Consider the following 27,921-nt stretch of genomic DNA (forward strand, 5'->3'; position numbering starts at 1 on the left):
ATTTTATAAACAGCTGTTATTAATTTTGTATTGATAAATGAATTTGACACTTCGTATTATAAATGATTGAAGTAGAGATCAGAATAACTTTATTTTTCTTTGAAGATCTTCTAGTTGATATGTTGGGGGTTCTTGCCAGCTACAGCATCACTGTCAAGGAGTTGAAACTTCTATTCAGCATGCTTCGAGGAGAAAATGGAATCTGGGTAAGCTGAGGTTGACTTCGCAGCATATCAAATGTCAGTGCATTAGAGTTTGAGGTTAATGTAATTTGTCTCTAGAGACATGTAAATTGAATGTATGTTTTATATCGATTGACTGTTTTCAGTTGCTTTATTTAGATAACTAATTGTAGTTTGAAAACTGCCCTTTGACTTTTTTACCACATGGAATTTAAATTCTCAGTTATTTTACTGACAGTTTTTCAATTTTACTGTTTTGACAGCCAAGGCATGCAGTAAAATTGTTATCAGTCCTCAACCAGATGCCACAGAGGCATGGACCAGATACCTTCTTCAACTTCCCTGGTCGTAGTGCTGCAGTAAGTTTTCATTCTGTACCATAATTTTTCTAAAACTAAAAGTGCTTGTGTATCTATCCTACTGTAAAACGTGACCTTTGGGATAAGAAGTCCTCTTTTCTCGTAAAGGAGATGGAAAAGAAGTGTTTTGGCATATTTTCAAAGCTGCTCGACTATTTAGAAATGTTATTTGTTCTCTGAAGACAAGACAGCCAATCACATGGTGCATAGGACCATCCAGAGTTTTGGGAAAGATTATGAAGCCTTTGTCACTCAGGTGCGTGTATTCTGCCCAGCAGAAACCCTGCATCAGCTTTCAGTTTTCTTTTGTCAGCGAATGTTGAAGTTTTTTTTTTATTTTGCAGCTTTTTTTCCTTCAGGTTAGCAGATTTCTGCCCTTTTTTCTGATTTGTTTTGTCTCCTTTTAGTGCCTTCTAATTTTTATTTATTTTTTATTTATTTGACATTTTCTATACCGATCTTCATGACAAGATTCATATCAAACCGGTTTACATGGAACTAAGGGATTAACAACATAACCATATAACAGGAAGGAATTTGTTTTTGGGTGTTTTCAAAATTTATTTTATTTTCACTGTCTTTGCTTTGCATTGACTCTGGTTATTGTTAGTGGGGACTACATTCACAGGCTGTCCAATCAAACTTATTATCTTCGCAGACATCTCTTCTGCTTAAAACTTTCTTCATTTGATTTAATGTTTTCCTTACAGTATCACAGATAGAAGTCAGATTTAAGCTGTGTCCCAAATGCAGCAATGAGGTGTCCATTACCGATCATCACAAAGTCTGTTCTAAATGTCTGGGTGAAAGATCAGGAGCCTGGTGTTACTCATTGTGGTTCAAGCCCAGAACGAAAAGCTTTATGCCTTTCTTGCTAGTGAGCTAAGTTCCAGTTCCAAGAAAATTGCTTCAAAAACTTGAACGGACCATGGTCATGTTGGTGCCCATACCTGGTGGCAAAGTCCTTGATCTCTTTGACACCTCAATTCAAGGATAGGTCCAAGAATTGAGCAGAATCTGTTTCCCTGCTCAAGCCAGGAAAGTGTTCGGCAATGAGCGAAAGAGAGTCAGTGTTGTCTTGAACAAAGGTATCTGGGTAGCTGTTTGACTCTTAACTCAGAGCCCGGACAACCTATAGTAGTCCCATCTTGGAGATTAGCTATTCCTTCCAAGTTCAGGCAAGTGTGTTCCTGTCTTCAAAGAAACCATCTGTGACTTTTGAGCAGATGTTCTCAACTTAGCCCGTTGGGACACTCCCAGCAAATTTTCCGGATCTGCAGAAGATATCTCTGCATGTACTACCTCCATTGTAAGCAGATCTATCTCATGCATATTCATTGTGAATATCCTGGCTGGGTGTCTCTTGAGGTCTCGGTTGAGAACTCCTGCCTTTGAGCAACTACTCAAGAAAATCATGGATACTCGGTCTGTTACAAGGCTAACCCCTGTACTGTCATCTGCCATTTTTTAGGCAGAGCTGGATTGAAGGATCACGGAGGCTCTCACTTGGCAAAGGCTGAGGTTTCAGTATTATTCCTCAAATAAATGGGTGCATTGAACCAACTGCCATTAGATGCCTACCAGTAATGCTGAGCAGGTCGATGCCAATGCTTGATCGGTGCTACCTGTTTTGAGGCCTGGACAAGTCATGTTGGAACAGGAAGCATCTCCATTGTTTTGATCCCGATTGGCTATGAGGCCCACTGAGCTGAGATTTGAGCCTTTATTGCCCTTGCCTTTGGGGTTGGCATATTTCCAGATTTATATTGCTCCTTTCTTTGTAGAGATCAGCCTTTATTGAGATTTACAGAGTGACAATGTTTGATTTCCTCTGTTCTTCTGCCCCCCTCCCAGTGGGCTACTTTCAATGGCATACCTAAAGTATTTGGCACCCGAGGTGGATAATTCCTTTGGCACCTCCTATCAGATTCACTCCTCCGTCCCTCCTTACTTCTCTGTCCCTCCTCCCCCCCTTTTTGATCTCTGGTTCTCCTCTCCCTCACACAGGCTCCCTCTCTCTTGCACTCATTTTCACACACCCCTGCACACAGGCTCCCTCCATTTCCCTTTCTCTCACATATACATCCCTTCACACAGCTTCCTCCCTCACACACAAACATGCACTCTCACTCCCACACACACACACACACACATACTCTCTCACTTCCTATCCTGCTCCCCATCAGAAGCATAGCAGCAGCTTCCTCTTTCAGCTCCCGCATCAGATGGGGACTCTTCATTTTTCTTGAGGCGGCACGTGGGCTGGTGCGGCTCTATTTTCTGCATCTGCTGGGGGGGGGGGGGGCGGCAGCACTATTGCTCTTTCTCCTGCCTTGGGCCGTGACTGCATGACCTTTCCTTCTTCCCATCCACATGGGCCCACAAGTTCCTCTTCTGGGCTGCGGGGGGTGGGGGGGGGGGAGAAAGGCTATACAGTTGCCGGCTCCAGACCCATGGCACCTTAGGTGGCCACCCAGTGCTTCCACCACTCACTGCCTGCAGGCCTCCCTCTTCTTCAACCATGAGCGGGATGGGCTCTGCTCACGGCCACCGACCTCCTGGCTGGCGCCCTCCTCCTGGCTTTCACCCGGGGTGGACCGCACCCTCCCTTAGTATGCCACTGGCTACTTTTATTTCACATTGCCATCTTGAAAAATAAAAGTTCAACATTTAAATCTGTTTTCAACAAAGAAAACGTTTTTGCACTCTCCTATTTTTAAGACAACCTTTAAATTCGGGATTTCCATTTGTATGGACGATGTATGTTTGCCATTGGAGAAAGCAAAGTTGCTTACCTATAATAGGTTTTCTCTAATAGTAGGATAATTGACAGTAATCCTCCTTCCTTTCCTTAAGAAATGTTTCACATAAGTTGTATTATAGAACTGAAGGGCTCTTTCAGGTGGGCTGTGAATGGTAAATTCCATTCATGCCCAGCAAAGACTGGTAAGGAGTTTCCAGAATTCTCTACTTGTGCAACAAATTATCCTTCTCTTCTAGGAGAACAGCTATTAATGGTAAGGAGCTTTGTTTCATTTGACTAAAATAAAAGAGCCTTATGTATCATCTATGAATATACTTCAAGGATTTAGCAAAGTGAAGTCATATGGGAACAGCTGTATTCTGTAAAAGGGAATACAGAAAATTAGTTTAGCTAAGATGGCATAAGAGTGTTACCAGTTTGAGGGGAATTAACGGTAGCAATGGTAACAATGCCAAAATACATAAGACTTAAAAATAGAACCAAATAATTCTTGGAGATGAGAACGTCACCCACATAAACTATATATTATAATTACTATATATTATGAATTAGATTATAAGTATATATGTATACAGAAGTTTAGGTATTTGCATGTTTTTGGGATTTCAGAGAAAATTTGTAAACCAAGAGAAACTAAGTAATTGCAATAGGGGCAAGGGCCTTCTGTATGCATATCCTTCACTTCCGCTGGTGATGAAGACTCTCCTGAAGCTCCAACAGGTTGGGGGGGGACCATGATTCTACCCCCCCCCCCCTGTGGCCGAGACAGGTTTGGTTTCCAATCCTTCGGGATCTCTCTGTCAGGAGGAAACCTATCAATCTAGGAACCTCCCCTGACCTGATCATGCAGGATCGAAGCAGGCTGTGCCATCCCATCCTCTGGGCACTGTCTCTGATGGCCTGGATGTTGATAGGTTAGTCCTGTAGCCCCTTGACCTCTCTGAGGATGTGTGTCTGGTCCTGGTAGCTTCTTGAAAGTCATACACTCTGCAGTGGAGGAGGTTTTCCATTTGGTATGAGTCATGGCTTGGATCCATTCTCTTGTCCTACTCCCAAGTTGTTGGACTACTTGCTATCTCTTTTCAATGCTGGTCTGAAAATCAACTCGGTCAGAGTGCACCTCAGTGCTATTGGGGCCTATCACCACACAATGGATGGTTCGCCTATTTCCATGAATCCTGTGGTGAGCCAGTTCCTGCGGGGGTTTATTTCAGCTGAAACTTCCCCTGTGGCTTCCTGTTGTGTCCTGGGATCTCAACATGGTTATGGCTCGACTTATGCGAGTTCCCTTCAAGCCACTGTGTTCCTGCGAGTTGAAGTACCTGACATGGAAGGTTATCATCTTGGTTGCAGTTACTTCGGCATGCAGTCTGTGAGCTTCAGGTGTTGGTAACATATCCACCTTATACAAAACTTTTCTACGACAGGGTGGTGCTTCGTACCCACCCTAAGTTTCTGCCTAAGGTGGTGACTGATTTTCATCTCAACCAGTCAATTGTCCTGCCTACCTTTTTTCCCAGGCTACATTTAAACCATGGTGAACTTGCTCTAAACAGCCTGGACTACAAAAGAGTCTTGGCTTTCTGTCTGGAGCGAACATCAGGCCGCCGACAGCCCACGCAACTCTTCGTCTCCTTCAATAAGAACAGATTGAGAGTTGCGGTCACCAAGCACGTTATTCAAGTGGTTGGTGGACTGCATTTTCTTCTGTTATGTGCAGGTGGGCCTTCAGCTTGGAGGCCACATCAAGGCTCATTCCATCCATACCATGGCGGCTTCGGTAGGCTGTGACATGGAGTTCCCTCCACACATTAACGGCCATTACTGTTTGGATAGAGATGGCTATAGGGACAACAATTTTGGTTAAGCTATCCTGTGGAACCTCTTTCAGTGAGAAACAACCCAGCTCTTCCTGCCTAGGGCCCAATTTTTCGGGGCAGTCTTCTACCTAGTTTTTTTCCACACCACCGTAGTATTTGTGCCCGATAGTGCCAGGTTTGGTGTCTGTGGATCTATATAATTTTGGGAGCAGCCTGCAGCTTGGTATTCACCCATGTGTGAGGACTACCATCCTGCTTGTCCTAGGAGAAAGCAGACTTTCTTACCTGTAACAGATGTTCTCCTAGGACAGCAGGATGTTAGTCCTCAGGAAACCCGGCTGCCTCCCCGCAGAATTGGGTGTCTGCTGTATTTTTATTTTATTTTTTCGTAATTCTATATTACGAGACTGAAGGGGGTCCCCGTGTGTGGACAGTGGCATGCTGGGCATGCTCAGTGTGCTAGTCAAAGTTCCAGAAACTGACAGAAGTTTTCCATGCCTGTCTCCATCTGATGATGTCACCCATGTGTGAGGACAAACATCCTGCTGTCCTCGGAGAACTCCTATTACAGGTAAGCAACTCTGCTTTCTTTGAAACTCAGCCAAAGCAACATTATATCAATGTGACATTAGATGCACAGCTATAATAAAAAAAAAAAAAAATCACCTTACAAATTGCTAATTTTGATCTTTTATCTGGAAAGTTATTTCGTATCTAAATATTTCCTAACTTTTGCAGTTTAATCCTGAATTGATGGACCTGTTTCCACTTTCCATTTCTTTGTTGTCACTTTGGCTGCAAGTGACAAATGAGTTAATCTTCTATGCTACCTTCCCAGATTTATTTTATCTGCAAAATCTGAAAAAAAATTGTAGGAATAATTAAAAAAAAATTAAAAAGTAGAATCTGTTTTGTGATTTGCAAATTGATACTTTTGTACTTGTTTTCCTTCATTTTAGGCAATTGCTTTGCCTCCTATTGCTAAATGGCCTTATCAAAATGGTTTCACATTGAACACCTGGTTTCGTATGGATCCATTAAACAATATTAATGTAGACAAAGATAAACCATATCTTTATTGGTAAGTTTAATTTTATGTAGTTTCTATTAATTTTTCTGTTTTATAATAAAATGCATTTCTAATAAAAATCATTTCAGCAGATATTTTTCTTTACATACATACTTTTGAACTGAACTTTACAGCTCTTTAATTTAGTATAAACTTATTTTAATAGATTTTCTGTCATTTAAAACAAAGGTGTGTTTAGTTCAGCTCCATTCTCCTCTCTGCCAAAGACATTTTTTGGGTAATTTTGAAAAGAATTATGAAAATGACCTTTGGGGTGTATGCGTGGAAGCGATTTTGCATCTACTTATCATGTACTGCAAAGAGGAATTCCTGGGGGCAGAGTTGGAGTGGGGAAATAAATTATGTATGTATTTTTTATTTTTAAAAGTATGCGTGGAAATGTTCGCCTAAGCATTTACACTTTCTAGCAGTCGTAAATATGCGTGCAATCCTTATTTTCAAAGCAGGCTTATGCGTGTAAATCGACTTTGAAAATTAGGGCTGAAGGCTGCATGTACTTTATATATGTGAACTTAAACTTGCTGTTATAAAATTGAGCTGTATGTATTTCTCCACTAAAATGTTGATACAATAACTTATTCATTATTCATGTTTATTTAAACCAATTTTATGCCATGTTTTTCACAACAAGGGCTTTATAATGTTATAAAGCTTATGTGGTGGTTAGGGTATATTTACCCCAAATCCCTCTCTAAACGCAGTCATCTAATGGTCCAACTGACTCACTCGCAGGCTTTTTGCTTCAAATATACCTGAAAAAGTTTTTGAGTGTTTGTGTTCACAGGAAGCTTCTTTTCAAATTCTGCCTTTACCTTCCTTATCTATGCTTTGTGTCTAACTTATTTAAAGTTTTTCTAGACTGAAATTCATTGGGAACATCACATTGGTTTACATGGAACAGGAAATGCAGCGTATATGCTTTACAATGAACTGTTAACATCAATACATAACATAGGGCAGGTTGCTTAAATAACGGGAGTTGAACTATGTACATAATGATGTAAAATAAGTATAGAGGTAAATTGATAAATAATTACATGGAGATCAGAAGATCTAACCAATGGAAGATTGCAGTGCAATTATAATAGATTTTGCATTATAGGTGGGGAGAGGAAAGAGAATAGGGGCAGGTAGTATGTGGCAACGAGATGAGATTGAATGGCAATGGCGAGGAAGGCATGAGGGTGAGAGAAGATCAAGTGAAAGCTTGTTTGAATAGCCAGGTTTTCAGTTTTTGTTTGAATTTTGGCGTAGTGCTCTTGGCGTAGGTCGGTGGGCATAGAATTTCAGATTGCAGGCCCTGCAATGGATAGGGCAAGGTCTTTTGTGGTGGTAAGATGTGTAAGCTTAGTAGAGGGTGTGTGTATGGTTGCCATGTAGTGTGATCTAGTGGGTCTATTAGGGGTGCCAATGCATATTATGGGTGTGTAAGGTTTAATGAATGATGGATAGGGTCTTATAGCGGATTCAAGATGCAGTAGGGAGCCAGTGTAATTCTTTGAGGATGGGGGTGATATGTTCGGTTTTGCGAGTGTTAGTGAGAATACGGGCGGCGGCATTTTGCAGCTTTTGGAGTGGGGAGATGGTGTTTTTGGGAAGGCCTAGAAGGTGGGCATTGCAGTAGTCAATTTTCGAGAAAATCATGGACTGGAGTACTGTGCAGAAGTCGTTGAAGTGGAGGAGGGGGTCTTAGATTTTTTTAGGGTGTGAAGTTTGAAATAGCATTCTTTCATTGTGGCACTGATACATATTTTTAGGTTTAGTTGATTGTCAATGATGACGCTTAGGTCTCGTACGTGTTGTGAAGTGGAGATTGTAGAGGGGAGGGTGTTAGGTTGGGAGTGGGTGATGTTGTGTTGGGGTGATATGATCATGATTTCAGACCTCAGGCTGGAACCTTGCCTACTTACATTCAAGAAAAAACTCAAGACTTGGCTGTTCCGACAAGCCTTCACAGATCCATCGGACACACAATAGATGATTAACACTTCCCAAGACCTATGGACTTTGACATCCTTTAACTCCCACAAGCACAAGTCTCTTCTAACCACTTAATCTAGCACTAACCATGTTACCGTGTTGGTTTTTATGCTTTTATGTTTACTTAACTTTATGCCTTCTTAGGCCTTTCTTTCCAGCTGCTTAAGCTTCCAAGTTTTTACCATCCCTGTTGAATGTAACTTTGATTCTTCTGTTTATCCACTTATTTAAATATGTATTCTCTGTTACTATCCCCTTGTTCGATGTAAACCGACCTGATATGGTATTTAACCATGAAGGTCGGTATAGAAAAATACTAAATAAAATAAAATAAATAAAATTTCTGTTTTGGAAGTGTTGAGTGCGAGGTTGAGGTTAGTGAGGAGGGTGTTGATTGCAGATAGAGCGGTTTCCCAGGTTTTGAGGGATTTGGGTAATGAATCAGTAATAGGGATGAGGATTTGTATGTCGTCCGCATATATGAAGTGCGTAAGACCAAGCTCAGAGAGGAGGTGGCAGAGTGGCAGTAGGTAGATGTTAAAAAGTGTAGAGGATAAGGAAGAGCCTTGGGAACGCTTTGTGATAGGTTGATTGCTTGGGATTCACTGTTGCCTATTCTGACTTTGTATTGTCTGTTGTTTAGGTAGGATTCGAATGAGCAAAATGGGATTCCTGAGATGCCAATTTCCTTGAGCCGGTCGAGTAGGTTGTTGTGGCTTATAGTGTCAAATGCGGAGGATATATCTAGCAATGCAAGGATGTAAGAGTGGCCTTTGTCCAGTCCTTTGGGGAGGGAGTCTGTGAGAGAGATCAGGAGGGTTTTCGTACTGAAGTACTTACGGAAGCCGAATTGTGATGGGAAAAGAATATTATGTTTTTCTAGAAAGTCAGTTAGTTGGATGTTTACTACTTTTTCCAGAATTGTTGCTAGGAAGGGTAGGTTAGAGATTGGGCAGTAGTTGGCTGGTTCGGTCGGGTCAAGTTTCGGTTTCTTTAGAATAGGTTTGACTATAGCTTATTTTAGTGAGGTTGGGACATCTCCAGGTGTTATTGAGTGTTTGATGATGTTGGCTAGAGGTTGTGATATTATGTTAGGGATGGTCAGGAGTTATTTAGTGGGAATTGTATCAAATGGGTGTGATGAGGGTTTCATTTTCTTTGAGTGATTCTATTTCGGTGGAGGCAGTGGTCTCAAAGGAGTTTAGGGAGGCAAGTGGGTTTTTTGGAAGGGCTTTAGTGGGTAGTGAAGTTGTTGGAAAGCATGTCATGATTTTAGATATTTTGTCGTGGAAAAAATGTGCTAGTTCTTCACATTTTGTTTTGGCATCCTCATCAGGTATGGGTGTGGGGACAGTTTTAGTCAGATCTGAGACGTATGCAAATAGGGCGTTGGCGTTGAATTGTAAGTTGTGGATTCTCGTAGCATGGAAGTCTCGCTTGGTTTTAAGGATGGTCTCACGGTAGATGTGTAGGGAGTATTTGTATTTTGCAAGTTGTGTGGGAGAGGGGTCTTTACGCCAGTCTGTTTCCTAGCTTCTAAGGTTGTGCTTCATCTTTTTTAATTCAGGAGTGTACCAAGGTTTTTTTTGAGTTGCGTGCAGGGTTTAGTTCTTTAGACTGAAGAGGGCAAATTTTATTGGCAATGTTGCTAGTGAGGTGATTCCAGGATGAGAGTACAGAATTGGTATCAGTTAGATTGAGTTTATCAAGATCATTGGTAAGGGCTGCGATTAGGTCGTCTCTGGAGCAGGGCTTTCTGAAGTGGATAGTATTATTTTTTGTATGTGCGAGGGTGGCTGTATTTTTTATTGAAAGATTTGCTCTAATGAGGTAGTGGTCCGACCAGGGTACAGGGGTGTGCAGGAGGGAGTGCCAGGTAGGATTAGAGAGTTTATGAAGATTAGATCCAGGGAGTGACCTGCTTTATCCCAGGACAAGCAGGATGCTAGTCCTCACATATGGGTGACGTCACTGACGGAGCCCTAGTGCGGGAAAACTTTCTGTCAAAGTTTCTAGAAACTTTTGACTGGCCCTGTGAGGCCACTGAGCATGCCCAGCATGCCAAGATATTCTCTGCCACAGGGGTCTCTCTTCAGTCTTCGTTTTTCCGCGCTGCTATAACCATCGTGGAACAGGAGCCGTTGAGACTTTCTCAACAACACTTTTTGACTGAAAAGTCAGAATTATTTGATATTCTCTCTCACAAGTCTCTGGGGTTTTTTTCTTTACCGGCCGGTGAGTACCTCCGTCTCATAATTTTTACTCTTAGAGTAAAAATTTTTTCTTCTCACAAATTTACATCGTTCATCGACGGCTGTCGACCCGAAATGGCTACCGGTTTTAAAAAATGCCCGGTATGCGCCAGAAAAATGTCGATCACCGACCCACACATCAAGTGCGTAATGTACCTGGGAGAAAAGCATGAGGTAAATAATTGCCCGCAATGCCCTGAGATGACGCCGAAAGGCCACAAAGCGAGACTAGAAAAAATGGAACATTTGTTCCGTCTCCAGCTTATCCCATCTCCTTCGTCATCAAAGTTGTCTCCGGCTGGAGCAACTAAGCGCCTCCTGCTTAAAAAACCTTGCCTGGGACCGTCGGGAGATCACTCGTCCCCTTCATCGTCATCGACGAAATCCACCGATCCGCATAAATCAAAACATAGACATCGACATCGACGACCATCGATATCTGATTCCGGTTCTCAGGAAGAATCGATGGCGAAGCTGCCGAGGACACAGGAAACATTGGTCCCGTCGAAGCCTTGGCCTCTTCCTCCGCAACCATCCATGCCTGATCCTCCACAGGGCTCTGTGCAGGATCTCATACCTCAGCCTCCGCCACCACTTACAACTGCTCTGGTACCATCAGTTGTAATGCCGGAATTGTCTGTTCTCATCAGACAAGCGGTATCACAGGCTTTGAAGAACCAATCTATTCCGACGGGCCCATTGATGCCGATGCTGACAGCATCAATGCCGGCAAATCTGCCGATGCCGGTGGTACCTTCGACACCGAAGACAGCCGGGGAATTGATGACGACACCAAGAATCATCACGGCATCGACCTCGATTTACGCACAGCTGCCATCGACGTCTTCGATGCCGATTTCTATGTTACCGCCATCGACTCCGAGGCAACCAATTTCAACAACACCTGCGTCGATGCTACCTACAGTTCCATCGACACAACCGCAGACAGAAGAACCTGAACCTCAGGATCTGGCTTTCTTCCAATGTCTCTTACAGAGATACCAGAGTGTCATTGATACCCTGCCAAAAAAAGCAACAGAAGAGTTTTCTTCATCACCCTTCGATGACCCATTACCAGGACCATCAGGTCTCCAGCAACCACCCAGATCCTCCCCTAAATCTCCCTATAGAGATGATGATGAGGATTCTTAGGATGATCACGGTACAGACACATCTTCGGAGGACTTCATGTCAGACCCTTCACCGCCTGAACCAAGAAAGAAGTCCCCACCAGAGGATCTATCATTTTCCACCTTTATATAGGACATGGCAGACACCATTCCCTTCAAACTTTCAGCAGAGCAGGGTAGTAGATAACACACTCTAGAAGTCCTGCAGTTTGTTGATCCACCTAAACAAGTATTGGCAATCCCAATACATGATGTCCTCTTGGATCTGCAACACCAGATTTGGGAACACCCATGTACTGACTCCGCATTAAACAAACGTGTGGACTCCACATACTTGGTACAGACAGCACCAGGATACCAAAAGGCACATCTACCACATCAATCTGTGGTAGTGGAATCTGCCCAAAAAAGATCTAAGCGTATCCACCAACACTCCTCAACTCCACCTGGGAAAGATCACTGCTTCCTCGATTCCCTTGGAAGGAAAATTTACCAAAGTGCAATCCTGAATTCCAGAATCTCTGCATACCAACTGTACATGACACAGTACCAGAGAAATCTCTGGAAACAGATGGAAGAACTTACCAATTCTTTACCAACACAATTTCAGGAAACAGCACAGGCCATAATCAACAAAGGACTAGAAGCCGGGAAACATGAAGTGAGGGCGGCATACGACAACTTTGACCCAGCTTCCAGAACAGCAGCTGCTGGAATCACTGCTCGCAGATATGCATGGCTGAAGGCCTCAGACTTCAGGCCTGAGGTCCAGGAAAAGCTAGTCGACTTACCGTGTCTAGGAGACAATTTATTTGGGGAAAAAGTCCAAGAGGCCGTACAACAACTGAAGGACCACACAGAGACATTGCGTCAATTGTCTCAGATGCCACAAGGTACATCTACACAACCTCCTCGGCGACTACCTAGGAGAGAATCCAGGCGTCCTTATTACAGGCCTAGGAGATACTATCCTCAAACTTCTAGGGCTAGGTCCACTAGGCCACAACAAAGATCCCAAGCCAGACAGCCTAGAACAACCCGCACACAGCCTCCTCCACAGACAGGCCCAGCGGCGGGCTTTTGAAATAAAGGCCACAGAACAGATCCATCCCGTAAACCCTCGACGAGATCTCCCAGTGGGAGGAAGAGTATCACACTTTCACACCCAATGGCTAAAAATAACCTCAGATCAATGGGTACTCTATAGTTTCTCAGGGGTACAAGCTAAATTTCCTATCAATTCCAAAATAATCTCCACCGAGCCCCTTTCCACATCAGGAATCTCAACTCATTCATCTACAAAAAGAATTATCCACCCTTCTGAGAGCCAGGGCTGTAGAGCTAGTGACCCGGACTCAGCAGGGCAGAGGATTCTATTCACGTTATTTCCTCATTCCAAAGAAAACTGGAGGCCTACGTCCCATCCTAGATCTCAGAAATCTCAACAAATTTCTAAAGGAAAAGTTCAGGATGGTTTCTCTAGGCACCATGCTTCCACTTCTTCAAACAGGAGATTGGCTTTGTTCTATGGACCTTCAAGACGCTTATGCTCACATTCCAATATTCCCTCCTCATCGCAAGTACCTCCGCTTCATGGTAGGACATCAACATTTCCAATACAGAGTACTGCCATTCGAACTTGCCTCTGCTCCCAGGGTATTCACAAAATGTCTGGCAGTAATTGCAGGACACTTACACAAAGAAAGTTATCCATGGTTTCCATATCTAGACGACTGGCTCATCAAATGTCAATCTCTACAAGGAGCTCTGACTTCTCTGAACCGAACAATCACTCTACTTCACTCCATGGGCTTTCTCATCAATTATCAAAAGTCCCATCTCACTCCATCGCACCACTTCAATTCATAGGGGCAGAATTGAACACCATCCTCTCAAAGGCCTTTCTACCCGAAGATCGGGCAGAGACACTTTCCAGGTTGGCAAACTCAATTCGATCAAAGAAACAGGCAACAGCTCATCAGTTCCTAACCTTATTAGGCTACATGGCCTCCACAGTTCATGTCACCCCTATGACAAGGCTAGCCATGAGAGTAACTCAATGGACTTTACGGTCTCAATGGATCCAAGCCATTCAACCATTACATTCTCCAATTCAAGTTACCCACCAGCTACGTTCCTCTCTACTCTGGTGGGTGAACAAGGACAATTTGCGCAAGGGCCAGTCTTTCCAACAACCAGTCCCACAGATAACGTTAACTACCGATGCATCCACCTTGGGTTGGGGAGTGCACATAGACACTCTCCAAACTCAAGGGGCTTGGACACAAATCGAAGCAACATTTCAAATCAATTTCCTAGAGCTTCGAGCTATACGTTATGCGCTGCATATGTTCAAGGACTGCCTTTCACACAAGACTGTTCTCATTCAAACGGACAACACAGTTGCCATGTAGTACATCAACAAACAGGGAGGTACGGGCTCGTATCTCCTTTGTCAAGAAGCTGCGCAGATTTGAACCTGGGCCCTGAACCACTCAATGTTCCTTCGGGCCACTTATCTGGCAGGCACTCACAATGTACTAGCGGACCGCCTCAGTCATCAGTTCCAACCACATGAATGGTCCCTGGATTCCTCAGTAGCGACCAGGATATTCCAACGATGGGGACAACCAACAATAGACCTCTTTGCGACACATCTGAATCACAAAGTACAAAACTTCTGTTTTCTACACAAACAGAAGAATCAACCAGCCAAGGACGCCTTTGCTCGCCCTTAGAACTCAGGCCTACTATACGCGTATCCTCCAATACCGCTCATAACCAAAACTCTAATGAAGCTACAACATGATAAGGGGTCCATGATACTCATAGCCCCCTATTGGCCTCGAAAAATATGGTTTCCCACACTTCTAGACCTATCAGTCAGGGATCCAATTCGTCTAGGATAGCTCCCACTCTCATAACTCAGGATCAGGGTCGGTTGCGCCATCCCAACCTTCAATCCCTATCCCTGACAGCATGGATGTTGAAAGCTTGATCTTACAACCACTCAGTCTTTCAACCAATGTATCTCAAGTGCTTATAGCTTCACGTAAACCTTCAACACGAAAGAACTATTCTTCGAAATGGAAAAGGTTTACTTTGTGGTGCAACCAAAAGAGTATTGATCCATTCACCTGCCCCACTACTTCTCTACTAGACTACTTATACCATCTTTCAGAATCTGGTCTCCAGACTTCATCTGTAAGAGTACATTTAAGTCAATCTCAGCTTACCATAACAAATTGGGAGATGCACTTATATCCTCACAACCTCTCGTCAGTAGATTCATGAGAGGTTTAACTCAACTGAAACCACCAATTCGGCCTCCAGTCACAGAATGGGACCTGAATCTGGTTTTAACAAGACTCATGCATTCTCCTTTCGAACCCATAGATTCCTGTGATCTTAAATTTCTAACATGGAAGACTTCTTCCTCATAGCCATTACATCAGCTAGGAGGGTTAGTGAGTTACAAGCGCTTGTAACATACGCACCCTACACAAAATTCCTACATGACAGAGTGGCTCTCCGAACACATCCAAAATTCCTGCCCAAAATAGTTATGGAATTCCACTTGAACCAATCCATAGTTTTACCCACATTTTTTCCAAGGCCTCATTCCCTTCAAGGAGAGACAGCCTTACATACCTTGGACTGTAAGCGTGTGCTGGCATTTTACATAAACCGCACTGCAGCCCACAGAAAATCTACTCAACTATTTGTTTCTTATGATCCAAACAAACCAGGTAAAGCAGTGGGTAAACATACTCTATCCAACTGGTTAGCAGATTGCATACAGTTTTGCTATGAAAAAGCAGGCCTTCCTCTCCAAGGGCGAGTAAAGGCACACTCAGTAAGAGCAATGTCAACCTCGGTAGCACACTATCGTTCTGTGCCAATCCTTGACATATGTAAAGCAGCAACATGGACTTCTCTTCACACCTTTGCAGCTCATTACTGTTTAGACAAGCAAGGATGACAAGATTCAGCCTATGGACAATCTGTCTTAAAGAACTTATTTCCAGTTTAATCCCAACTCCTTCTACACCCAACCTGCTGTGTTCTTCGGCTAACTCATTTTCATCAACAATGATGCAATGTTGCTTCACTACAAAATGACTCAGCCTCTAGCTTGCTAATCACCCATATGTGAGGACTAGCATCCTGCTTGTCCTGGGATAAAGCAAAATTGCTTACCTTATAATAGGTGTTATCTCAGGACAGCAGGATGTAGTCCTCAGAGAACCCACCCGCCACCCCGCGGAGTTGGGTATGTTAACCTTTTATTATATTATTTTTGCTAAAGCTTATTGCTACATACGAGACTGAAGAGAGACCCCTGTGGCAGAGAATATCAGGGCATGCTCAGTGGCCTCACAGGGCCAGACAAAAGTTTCTAGAAACCTGTTACAAGGTAAGCAATTTTGCTTTGTGTGAAGGTTTTGCTATTATTTACTTAAAGCCCATAGCATTGAGTGAGGCCAGGAGAGCATCAGACGTGGAAGAAAGTGGTATGGAGTCTACATGGATATTGAAATCCACGAGAATGATAGCAGGAGTGTCTATTGCTATGTTCTCAGCTATATATTCAATGACGGGGGATGAATTTCTGTCAAGGAGACCTTGGGGGGGGGGGGGGGGGTAGACTAAGCATATTTGTAGTTGCGGTGATTTAAAGAGACCAATTTCAAATTTGGGAGCAGTGCAGACAGTTTGGGATATCAGTTTGAGGTCTTTTTTTTGCTGCAAGTAGGAGACCTCCACCTGTTTTTTTGTGTCTTGGTTTGGAGAAGAAGTCATATGTGTGCTTAGGGAGTTGGTTAAGTAGTAGTGTATCAGTCTCTTTGAGCCAAGTCTCGGTTATGGCACAGATGCCGGGTTTGTCATCCAGAAGGATGTTGTTGAGTATGGGGGTCTTTTTGACAATGGATTGGGAATTGAAGAGAATGAGGGTAAAAGCAGTGAGACCAATGTGTTGTGTAAGAGGGGTTAGCATGATTGGTAGCAAAGATCTGGGGTGAGCTATAGGGTGGGTAAAGAAGGGTGAGTTGTGCTTGGAGTAGTAGTGTTTGAGTGTGGGTATTGGGTGTTCCAGCATGTTCAAGAGGTGTGTTTATAGGGAGGTTATTAATATTAGGGCGTATACTGCTAGCGAGGGAGACTTGCAGGGGAGGCAAAAGTGGATGGGTGTGGGATGTGAAGTGCGAGGATAGTTGGGGGGGGGGGAAGGAAGTCTGAAGGGCATGGGGCCTGGATGTTGTGTGTAGAGGAAGAACTGGATGATAAATAAAAGTGAAGTATTTTAGGGTGTGGGGGGGGGGGAAGAGTGGTTTCAGAGGTGCTGTTAAGGGGCGCGCCAAGGGGCTTGCCTCTTGGTCGCACTTCTTAGGTGCGTGACGCCAAGGGAGAGGGCTGATCCTTATAGGGCTGTCGGGTCGCTGGTCATGATGTTGCGGTGGGGGCGGGCCTCCGATGTGGTCATCGAGGAGGGTGGTCATGGTGGCTCAAGGCGGATCCTGGTGGCTCCTGACCCTGATGGGTTTATCCTTTCAGTTTTTTTCCTAGGTACTTTTCTCATTTTATCATAATCTCCCTTTTGAAAATTGTGTTACTGCAGTAGATTTCCTTAATGTCCTCCGTCAAGTCAAATTTGATCATGTTATAATCACTTTTACCAAGTATCCCTTACACCATTATCTCTCACCAAATCACGTGATCCAATAAGGATTAGGTCTAAAATAGCTCCCCTCCCACTCCTTTGTTGGTTTTTGTACCAGCTGCTTCATGAAGCAGTCATTTATTTCTTCTAGAAACTTTACCTTCTAGGCATGTCCTGATGTGACATTTGTCCAGTTAAAATTGATGTAATTGAAATCACCTATTATTGTGTTGCTATTTTATTTAGCTTTCCTTATTTAATATTTCATCATCTTTCTGTTCATTTTGGCCAGGTGGACAGTAGTACAACCCCACTATTATTCTATTAGTGTCTAGACAGGTGAATCCAGAAGCAGTGGGTTATGCACCTCTATCAGCAGATGGAGACTGAGCAAAGCTGACAAAACAGTACACAAATGGGCATCAGCCTGCCTGTATTCTCCATCTCCAGCAGATGGATTATTTATATTTATTATTAAATAGAATTATTTATATGTTTAAAGTTGAGACTAATTAGTTTTGTTTTCTTATTACTTAGATCGAGTATTCTGATTTGTTCCATGTAAATGGCCATGTTAACTGTTCCTTGTAAACTGTTCCATGTAAACTGTTCCATGTAAACTGCCACCCGGCAGTAATTATTACTGTTCTCTGTGAACCGGAGCGATATGTATTGTATACAGGAGCTCCGGTATATAAAAAAACCATAAATAAATAAATAAATGGTGGATGTGCATCTCCCTACTGGGGATTACTTTAAAGTTTAGGAGAAAAGAAGGAGGAAATTAATTCACCCCGCTCTCTTGTGGTGATTCCTTAAGATCTCTCCCATAGTTGAGAATTCCTGAGGTGATTTCCCCCCTCAGATGAGTGCTTTGGTTGGTAGCTGGCTTTTTAGCTGCCATGGTCTTAGCTGTTAAAAAAAACAAAAACAAAAAACAAAAAAAACAAACACACACACACACACACACACACACACACACAACAAAAAACAGCTGGAAGACAAGGTGGTACAGGAAGCCAAGCACGGTGATAAAGGTATATACCCTCTCCTTCACTGCCAGAGATTGTGCTTGTACTCAGCTGGGTTGGGCTGAGTTCAGGTAAAGTTTTTAAAATTTCTTGAAAAGAGATGGGGAGTTGAGTAGGGATTCCTCCCCCACCCCACTCCTAGTCACCATGCTCGGCGAGCAATCCAACGGCCGTTCCCGCCTTCGGTGGTATTTGAGGGTCCGGGGGGGCACCCTGGTGGGTTGAGCAGCTCTTGCGGCTCAGCCCCAATCTGGGGCTATGCTGGTTTGCTGCGTAGTAGGCTGCGGCGGTGCCTTCTCACACTTTTTGTGCGCTGTAAACTGCCCTCTTCACTTCTGATGGATTGTGCCTTGTTTGCCCGACTGTGTGACCAGTTGTGTGTTTTGGTTGTGCACCTAGCTGAGCGCCTAGTTTGGCGCTTAGTTAGGAGCATGGAAGTGCCTACCAGGATGCCCATTTGTGTGCGCGCACACATGCCCCTTTTTATCACGCATATGCACTCATGCTCTTGTTTTTAAGCACATTCCCTGTCAGAGCTCAAGTTGGGTGCTTAGTTTGGTGTGCATCTTTTCTAATTGTGCCTATAGCGAAGAAACCTAAGCACCTTGCCCTGTGTGTGGCGTGTCATATTCGGGGATCTCAGCCTGGTGTTCCTTTTAATTTGTGACAGTGCTGTTTGGAGGCTCAGGTGGAATCACCCTCCTCTGATTTTACTAAGCCTGGTTCTTCCCAGCCTGGGGTGGGAATGTCTATCTGTTGTTCATCCAATATATCTCTCATCATGCAATGCAACAGGAATCTTCTGCATTCTCACATCAGTCTTTGGCTCTGATGGCATGAATTTTGAAAGCCAATTACTATCATTTGAGCAGTTGCCTTTTGAAATAAAGAAGGTTATTCTTGCTTCAAGGAAAAACTCTATTATAAGGTTGTGCAAGTTTAAATGGAAAAGATTTTCTGTCTGATGCTTATGTTTTGGTCAGGACCCCTTTAACAGTCCTGTCCCCTTTTTTTTTTACTCCAGTATCTTCTCAACTTATCTGACTCTAGATTGAAAACTTTATCAGAGTACATTTTATTTCTATAGGATTATACCATTACGAGTGTGATGTTGCTCCTATCTCCCATCAACCTATAGTTATCAAATTCATGAAAGGTCTCATACATCTGAAGCCTCCTATACTGGATCCCCCTGTTTCTTGGAATCTAAATGTAGTTCTTTATTAGCTTGTGAAACCACCATTTGGACTATTGATCACAGCAGATCTAAAATTCCTCTGTTTTAAAGTTTTATTTTTAATAGCTGTTTTTTCTGCCCAAAGAGTAATTAAATTAGAAGCCCTAAGCTTGTACTCTCCTTATTTTGTCTTTTTCACAACAGAGTAGTTTTGAAAACTCTTCTTAAATTTCTCCTAATAGTGATCTCCCAGTTTTATTTACATAGAAACATAGAAATGGCGGCAGAAGAAGACCAAACGGCCCATCTAGTCTGCCCAGCAAGCTACGCACTTTATCCATTTTTTTCCCCTTTTTCTCTCTCCCACCTGTTACTATTGGCTTCCAGTACCCTCCAACCCTAATTCCCCTCCACCAATTTAGAGAGCAGCGCAGTATCTGCATCCAAGTGACATCCAGCTCAATTAGGGGTAGCAACCACTGTAACAAGCAGGCCACACCCTTGCCCCATACTCTTACCCACCCCTGTTTTTATTTTTTGTTTTGTTTTTTTATTTTTATTTTTTTGGAGATAGCCCTCCATCCTTCTGCTCCGTGAAGGTGGAACACTAACTACTGGTCACTGGCATCCCGCTCCGTGAATGCCTCTGTGGCTACTGCCGCTCCGTGCAGTGTTTGAATGCCTCTGTGGCTACTGCCGCTCTGTGCAGTGTTTTGCTGCCTCCACTTTATTCACGCCCTCTAGACTTGATGGATCCACAGTGTTTATCCCACGCCCCTTTGAAGTCGTTCACAGTTTTAGACTTCACCACTTCCTCCGGAAGGGCATTCCAGGCATCCACCACCCTTTCCGTGAAGAAATACTTCCTGACATTGGTTCTTAGTCTTCCTCCCTGGAGCCTCAGCTCGTGACCTCTGGTTCTGCTGATTTTTTTCTGACGGAAAAGGTTTGTCGTTGTCTTTGGATCATTAAAGTTTTTCAAGTATCTGAAAGTCTGAATCATATCACCCCTGCTCCTCCTTTCCTCCAGGGAGTACATATTTAGATTCTTCAATCTCTCCTCGTATGTCATCCGATGAAGACCCTCCACCTTCCTGGTCGCCCTTCTCTGTACCGCTTCCATCTTGTCCTTGTCTCTTTGTAGATACGGTCTCCAGAACTGAACACAGTACTCCAGGTGAGGCCTCACCAAGGACCTGTACAAGGGGATAATCACTTCCCTTTTCTTACTCGATATTCCTCTCTCTATGCATCCCAGCATTCTTCTGGCTTTTGCTATCGCCTTGTCGCATTGTTTCGCAGACTTCAAATCAATTCATTGTGTTTCTAATATTTTTTCTGAGACTGCAGATCCATAAGGACAAGCAGAGCTTTTCATACATTGGTCTGCAGAAGAGAATTGCCCTTCAATTTGGAAAGAACAAAATCCCTCAGGAATTTCTCACAGATGTTTGTTTTTATTTTAATCCACTTGAGGGTTTTTCATTTACAAAGAGTACTCTTTCAACTTGGATCTGTAATTGCATATCTTACTGCTGTAATCGGTCAGTACAACATTTTCAAAGATGCCCATCAGGTTAGAGCTACAGCAGCTGCTTTAGCACATCTTGCTATGCTTCCATGGAAGATATCGGCAGGCCTGCTACTTAATCTTCCACCCATACTTTCTCTGCATATTACTGTCTAGAAAATGCTTCCTATCAAGACAGCAGTTTTGGACAGGCAGTTCTGCAAAGCGTATTTAATTTCTTCAACTCTTCTTTCCATCCTTTGGCTTTAAATACAAGTTGCAATGATCTACTGAAATGCAAAATAAACCAGTTTATATTCAGCCATCAGTTTAGGAGTCCTTACTTGAGTGGCTGACTTTACCTTACTGCTTCATAGAGAAAGCTAAATTGCTCACCTCCATAAATAGGATAAATCTTCCACACAATCCCTCCTGCCTCTGCTTGCCAATAAGACTGAGAGACACATGTGGTGGGCAAGTGCATGGGAAAATCTGCACATGCTCAGCAAGACCACCTTGATATTTCTGAGAGAGCTTTATTCATTTTTGTGCCACTGGATAACATCACCCAGTTCTGTGGTTGATTTATCCTGCTGTCTACAAAGAACATATCTTACAAATGATATAACCACTTTCTCTCCATTTGCCTTGTTCAGATGCAGCAGATTTAGATGACTGGAATGTAAACACAGAGGACTAGGCAAATTAAAATGCCAAATAACAATTGTATAATAAACTTTATTCAAAAATACATAACATATTTTATAAGGACCTCTATGTGCTGAAAACACCACAATTAAAACCATAAACGACGCATCACTCTCAATATCACAGTCATACCATTCAATCAATATATATCCCAATTACCCCTAAAAATCAGTATACTGCAATACTTATAACTTACCCAAACCACCCAATATTAACATGTCCAACATGTGACATACAATACATCACTATAATAAGACTCTGTAATATATTCCATCAGGTAAAAACCTATAATGATTTAACCACACACATAATTTTATACATATCTCAGTTATCAATATAACATCTATACCACCCCTAATGTTTATGCCACCCGACGGGATACCCGTTTCGCCCAAAAAAATAGGGCTTCTTCAGGGAAATATTGTAGGTGTCCACAATTTATAGCTCTGTTAACAGTATCTTCATTATGTTATTGTCTTCTCATTAATGCTCCAAATTGTCAAATTTCATCATTGTTGGTCATGAATAATAAAACTACTGAGCGCACATAGATCTGGTCTCTGTAACTTTCATGTCTGAAACATTCTGGAAGTCATTTGGAAAACTTTGTGTATTTCGGATGCTTTGCAATGTGCAATCTGTGCATCTAACGCATCAACCGGAACAACAACTCCTTATACCTTTTTCAACAAGCCTTCGCCTTCACTCCCAGTTCAAACGCCAAAATTTTAAATTAATCTCCTGGTATTTGCGTCGCCAAACTTTTCTTGCCAATTGCCCTCAGCATTTTATTCAATCGATATCGCTACCGCATCTGCTGCGGTTAAAACGCCAAGAAGACTGGCATTCATGGCGTTTTAACTGCAGCAGATGCGGTAGCGATATCGGTTGAATAAAATGCTGAGGGCAATTGGCAAGAAAAGTTTGGCGACGCAAATACCGGGAGATTAATTTAAAATTTTGGCGTTTGAACTGGGAGTGAAGGCGAAGGCTTGTTGAAAAAGGTATAAGGAGCTGCTGTTCCGGTTGATGCGTTAGATGCACAGATTGCACATTGCAAAGCATCCGAAATACACATAAAGTTTTCCAAATGACTTCCAGAATGTTTCAGACATGAAAGTTACAGAGACCAGATCTATGTGCGCTCAGTAGTTTTATTATTCATGACCAACAATGATGAAATTTGACAATTTGGAGCATTAATGAGAAGACAATAACATAATGAAGATACTGTTAACAGAGCTATAAATTGTGGACACTACAATAATTTCCCTGAAGAAGCCCTATTTTTTTGGGCGAAACGGGTATCCCGTCGGGGTGGCATAAACATTAGGGGTGGTATAGATGTTATATTGATAACTGTGATATGTATAAAATTATGTGTGTGGTTAAATCATTATAGGTTTTTACCTGATGGAATATATTACAGAGTCTTATTATAGTGATGTATTGTATGTCACATGTTGGACATGTTAATATTGGGTGCTCCCATTGTGGCCCACCAACTCTATATGGTGCAATAATTACATGACTTCATTGACAAACTGAAGTCTCTCATGGAGTCCCTGAACTGGAAGTAAGAGGGATAATGTCAGGCTCTCCTGGACACAAGAGTGTGAGTGGCACCTCATCTGGTTGATGTATGACTCCTTTGATGCAGCAGCCATTGGAGCATGCCACATGGCCTGGTTAAGAACAAGCAGTCTGCGAGAAGACATCCATGGCAAGTTAGCTGACATCCTGTGTTCTGGAGTTAATCATTTTGGGGACAAAGTCAGAGAAACTGTTGTCCAGACTAAGGAGCAAAATGTGGTCATCCAATCCCTGTCAGCTAGAACCAACCAGCCTCCTGCTTTTTACATTGCTTTTAAGAGGTCCTTCTTTCAGAGATCCCCTTTCCAGCAATTTCACACTCGAAATTGAATTGATTCTCAAAAAGATGAAACCATCCAATCATCTGATCGATGCCATTCCTTCCAAACTACTACTCACCATCCCAAACATCATTGCGAAGCCCTTAGCAGAGATGATCAACAGTTCATCGGCCTCGGTGGAAGTCGGAGGGGCCATGGCTATGGCCAGGGTTGGAGACACCGGAGCATGGCGAGTGGAAGCTTCGGGAGGGGAAAATCATCCAGAGGAAGGAACTCCAGGAGGAATGGAGGGACCCCTGAGTGCTTCTACACCGCTAGCACGGGAGGAAGCAACCTCATTTGCATCTCAAGGTATCGGGGGAAGCGAGGGGACTGTCGAAGCAGGGGCACTAAAACAGCTTGAAGAACTTTCAGTTTGTCCTCCTACAAAGAAACCCGATGCAATGTCTTTGGAGGGGATTTGGAATATGTTAAGTTCTATAGAAAATTCTATTAAAACTTTGTCCAAAGTGACAGTGGAGATACAGAATCAATCTGTGAGGAATAACAATTTAATTACAAATTTCTCTAATAGAACAGAAGAATTGGAAAGAAAAATGGCTACTATTGAATTGAAACAAGCAAAATTAATGGACTCTGAAGGTATAAATTCAAAAAGATTAGAGATAGTTGAAAACGCATTAAGGGCACACAATCTTCGTATATTAAGTTTTCCTGTTATCAATTCTATTTCTCCACTAGAACTATTTAAACTCTATATGAAAAAGAACTTAAAAATTCCTGAACAAGCTTTGCCAGTGGTTACAAAGGCTTTTTATCTCCAACAACAATCTAATCAAGAGCAGGAACAAATCTCTTCCTTAAATCTAACCAATATCTTGGAAATGTCTTCTGATTATGAGATCAATCAAAGGAGACCTTTATTAGTCTCCTTTGCATTCCTCACTGAGAGAAATCATGTAATGCGTTTATTCTTTAGAAATTGTCAGATTCCTTTTTATGGAAGTCCTATATGGATTTATCCAGATGTGATCAAAACGACTCAAACCCATAGGAAGGACTTTCTTTCCCTGAGATCAGATGTTTTGAAGCTAGGAGCGAAGTTTACTTTGAAATACCCCTGCAAAGCGTGCATCAGATACCTTAATGTGAATTATATATTCTTAGAACCGGACCAACTGAAGTCGTTCTTGGCTGGAAGAGCCCCTATGGATACTCCGACAGATCCGGTTTAAAACAAGGAAGCAGTACTATAGGCGTGCCATAGTTTTTTTTCTTAGTTACAAATTGAATTTCTTGATATTGCTCCTTCCGCCTCCTAATTACATTTATTTTCTTATAATTTAAATGTCCGTACATATTATTTATATATGATGTTTAATATATATACTTGTGAATATATAATTTGTTAGGACATTGAATTTTCTGTAAGGAGTTTTTTCCTGGAAGAAATGTTCAAAAATTGAAAATAAAGAATTGAAAAAAACCCCCAAAAACCCAGTTCGTTAACCCAAGGAGTAGTACCAGACACGCTGAAAATAGCCACCCTCAAACCTCTCCTCAAGAAACCCAACCTGAACCCAGCAGACCCGACCAGTTTTCGCCCCATCGCCAATCTACAGTTTGTCACCAAAATTATGGAGAGAATAGTAATAAACAGCTATCAGGAATTCCTAGAAGACCACAAGATTCTCACAACAGCCCAATTTGGATTCCGCAAATCCTCAGTACAGAATCCCTATTAATCTCATTGACAGACAGAGTCCTCTCCGGACTAGAGAAAAAGACCCCCTACCTCCTGGCACTGCTCGATATATCTGCAGCATTTGACACCGTAAAGCACTCGATCCTCATCACCCGGCTCTCAGACATAGGCATTTCTGGATCAGCCCTCAAATGGTTCATATCATTCCTTAACAACAGGGCATACAAGGTTAGAATAAGCAACAAGGTTTCTCACCTGGTCAAGTCCTCTCTCTGAGTCCCTCAAGGATCCTCCCTCTCACCAACCCTGTTTAACATCTACCTTCTCCCCCTATGTCATCTGCTCTCAAGTCTAAAGATCACACACTTTATATACGCCGATGACTTCTAGATCTTGTTGCCAATGACTGAATCTTTATCCAACACCATCAACTTCTGGAACAATTGTCTACAGTCCATAAACTCCCTCCTCACTAGCCTCAACTTAGTTCTCAATACTTCAAAAATGGAACTTATGCTGATAAACTTGGATGACAACCTTCAGGCTGCCAACAATCTAATCACACCGCTGAGGATCCTCCCCACACACGTTAGAGACCTTGGCATCACCATCGACAATAGGCTGAATCTCAAACAATTTGTCAAAAACACAATGAAAGAATGCTTTCACAAGCTTCACATATTGAAAAAGCTGAAACCTCTCCTCCATTTTCAGGACTTTAGAACAGTCCTCCAAACAATTCTTTTCTCAAAAATCGATTATTGCAACTCTCTGCTAATTGGCCTCCCAGCTATCACAACCAAACCACTACAAATGTTGCAAAACTCGGCTGCCAGGATTCTAACTAACTCTAGTAGAGGAGAACACATCACACCTATTCTAAAAAACCTTCACTGGCTCCCTATTAAATCTAGAATCATCTTCAAAGTACTAAATATAACCCACAAGACCATTCATTCCCAAACTTCACTAGATCTAAGCGACCCACTTCGTCTCCACGCATCACTGAGATCTATCAGAACCAGCTACTTAGGTACCTTATATGCACCTCCAGCCAAGACACTGCTAAAGAAACGAGCATTCTCGACTGCCAGCCCCTCTCTCTGGAATGCCCTCCGCATGGACCTTCGTCTAGAAACCTGTAGTCGAACTTTCAAAAAGAAGCTCAAAACTTGGCTTTTTACAAAAGCCTTCACTTAAAGGTCTCTCCCTTTGGGATTGATGCACGCATTTCTTACCCCATTACACCAGATGTCTGATGCTGTATACATAAATTTCCTGTTAGCTGTACTTTAATTTGCACTCATGCTTATTAAGTCAGTCGTAACTCCGAGTTTGTTGTCCACTATTTGTTGTTTATAAAAATTTCATAATTTTAAATTTGGTTGACTGTTATTTTTGTTATTTGTAATATTTTAAATTTTAAGTCTTCCTCAGCTTTATCTATAAGTTCTCACGAAGTTAGCCCTGTTATTTGCACCCTCTTACTCAATGTAATTTCTTGTTTCTTAATTTTCCTGTTTGATGTAATTTTTCTAATTTTTCTAATTTTCTTGTTTGATGTAATTTCCAACTTTGGTTCTGTGTTAACCGACGTGATTTGTACCAGTACATGAACATTGGTTTATAAAAGCTCTTAAATAAATAAAATAAAATTCCAGTGAGATCACGGTACACCACCTCTATTGCAACAGCAGCTTCTAGCTTGAGGATGCCCACGTGAGATTGACCTAAGATGCCATAGTAGTCTCAGCTCAAACCAGGGCCTAGTTTTTGATAAGCCCCAATCTTCTGGACTTCAATCCCTCCAGTAGGAGGAAGGATTCAGATGTTCCTCGGGAGTGTAGGAAGATCACCAAGGATTATTGGGTCCTCAGAATTGTGGACTATGATTACCATTTGTGTTTCTCCTTGGGTACTTGCCAGGTTCTCTATGGCCTGGATTGACCACTGTTGGAAACAGGATGCTGGGCTTGATGGACCCTTGGTCTGACCCAGTATGGTATATTCTTATGTTCTTATGGCCCTCATTGCTTTACTAATGTTTGACTAGAATCTTACCTGTCTCACTCGACCCAACTTTGACTTGAGGTGGTCTCTTCTCAGTCAGCGAGCAATTGAGCTTGTCCCTCCTGAAAAACATGTCAATATGTTCTATTCCTGTTATTTTGTATTCCTCAAGAAATCAGTGGGATTGAGATCCATACTGGATTTACAAAAACTGAACACCTTCCACACCATCCTACTCTTCATTCATGCAGGATATGCGCTCTGGATCTGAAGAATGAGTATACTTACATCATCCTCCTGTCTCACTGGAAATACCTCCAATTCACGGAGTACAAAACACACTAACAATACAGTCCTGGCAGTCCTGAGGGTCTGTAAGAAATGCACGGCTACAGTGGCAGCAGATCTTCATCATTGGAGGAAATGTTTTCTTTTATTTAAATGAGTGGCTGGTGATGAGACCTTCTCAGGCAAAGGTGCTAGACTTCTTGAAAATGATTGAATTCCTTCAGTCCCTAGGTTTCATATTCAATTTCACCAAGTCGATACTTGCTCTCTCCCAGAGAATCAAGTTCATCAGGTTTTGGATAGACTTGCTAGAAGAGAAAGTTTTCTCCTCCTGTCGGAAAGGGCAATCTGCCTATAAACACCGGTCCAAAACTTGTTG

General features: G+C 42.5%; 1 protein-coding gene across 3 annotated transcripts in view; it reads left to right on the forward strand.

Moving 5' to 3' along the window:
* Nucleotides 1-27,921, forward strand: part of NBEA (neurobeachin) — a 2,460,099-nt gene that overhangs the window by 134,316 nt on the left and 2,297,862 nt on the right. For all 3 annotated transcript variants that reach the window (XM_029602688.1, XM_029602690.1, XM_029602689.1), the window contains exons 3-5: nt 106-206; nt 446-541; nt 6,085-6,206. In XM_029602688.1, coding sequence (XP_029458548.1) covers nt 106-206; nt 446-541; nt 6,085-6,206 — 319 coding nt within the window. The remainder of the gene's footprint in view (nt 1-105; nt 207-445; nt 542-6,084; nt 6,207-27,921) is intronic.

This window comes from Rhinatrema bivittatum, chromosome 5 (assembly GCF_901001135.1).
Source record: "Rhinatrema bivittatum chromosome 5, aRhiBiv1.1, whole genome shotgun sequence".
In the NCBI taxonomy this organism is placed as follows: domain Eukaryota; kingdom Metazoa; phylum Chordata; class Amphibia; order Gymnophiona; family Rhinatrematidae; genus Rhinatrema; species Rhinatrema bivittatum.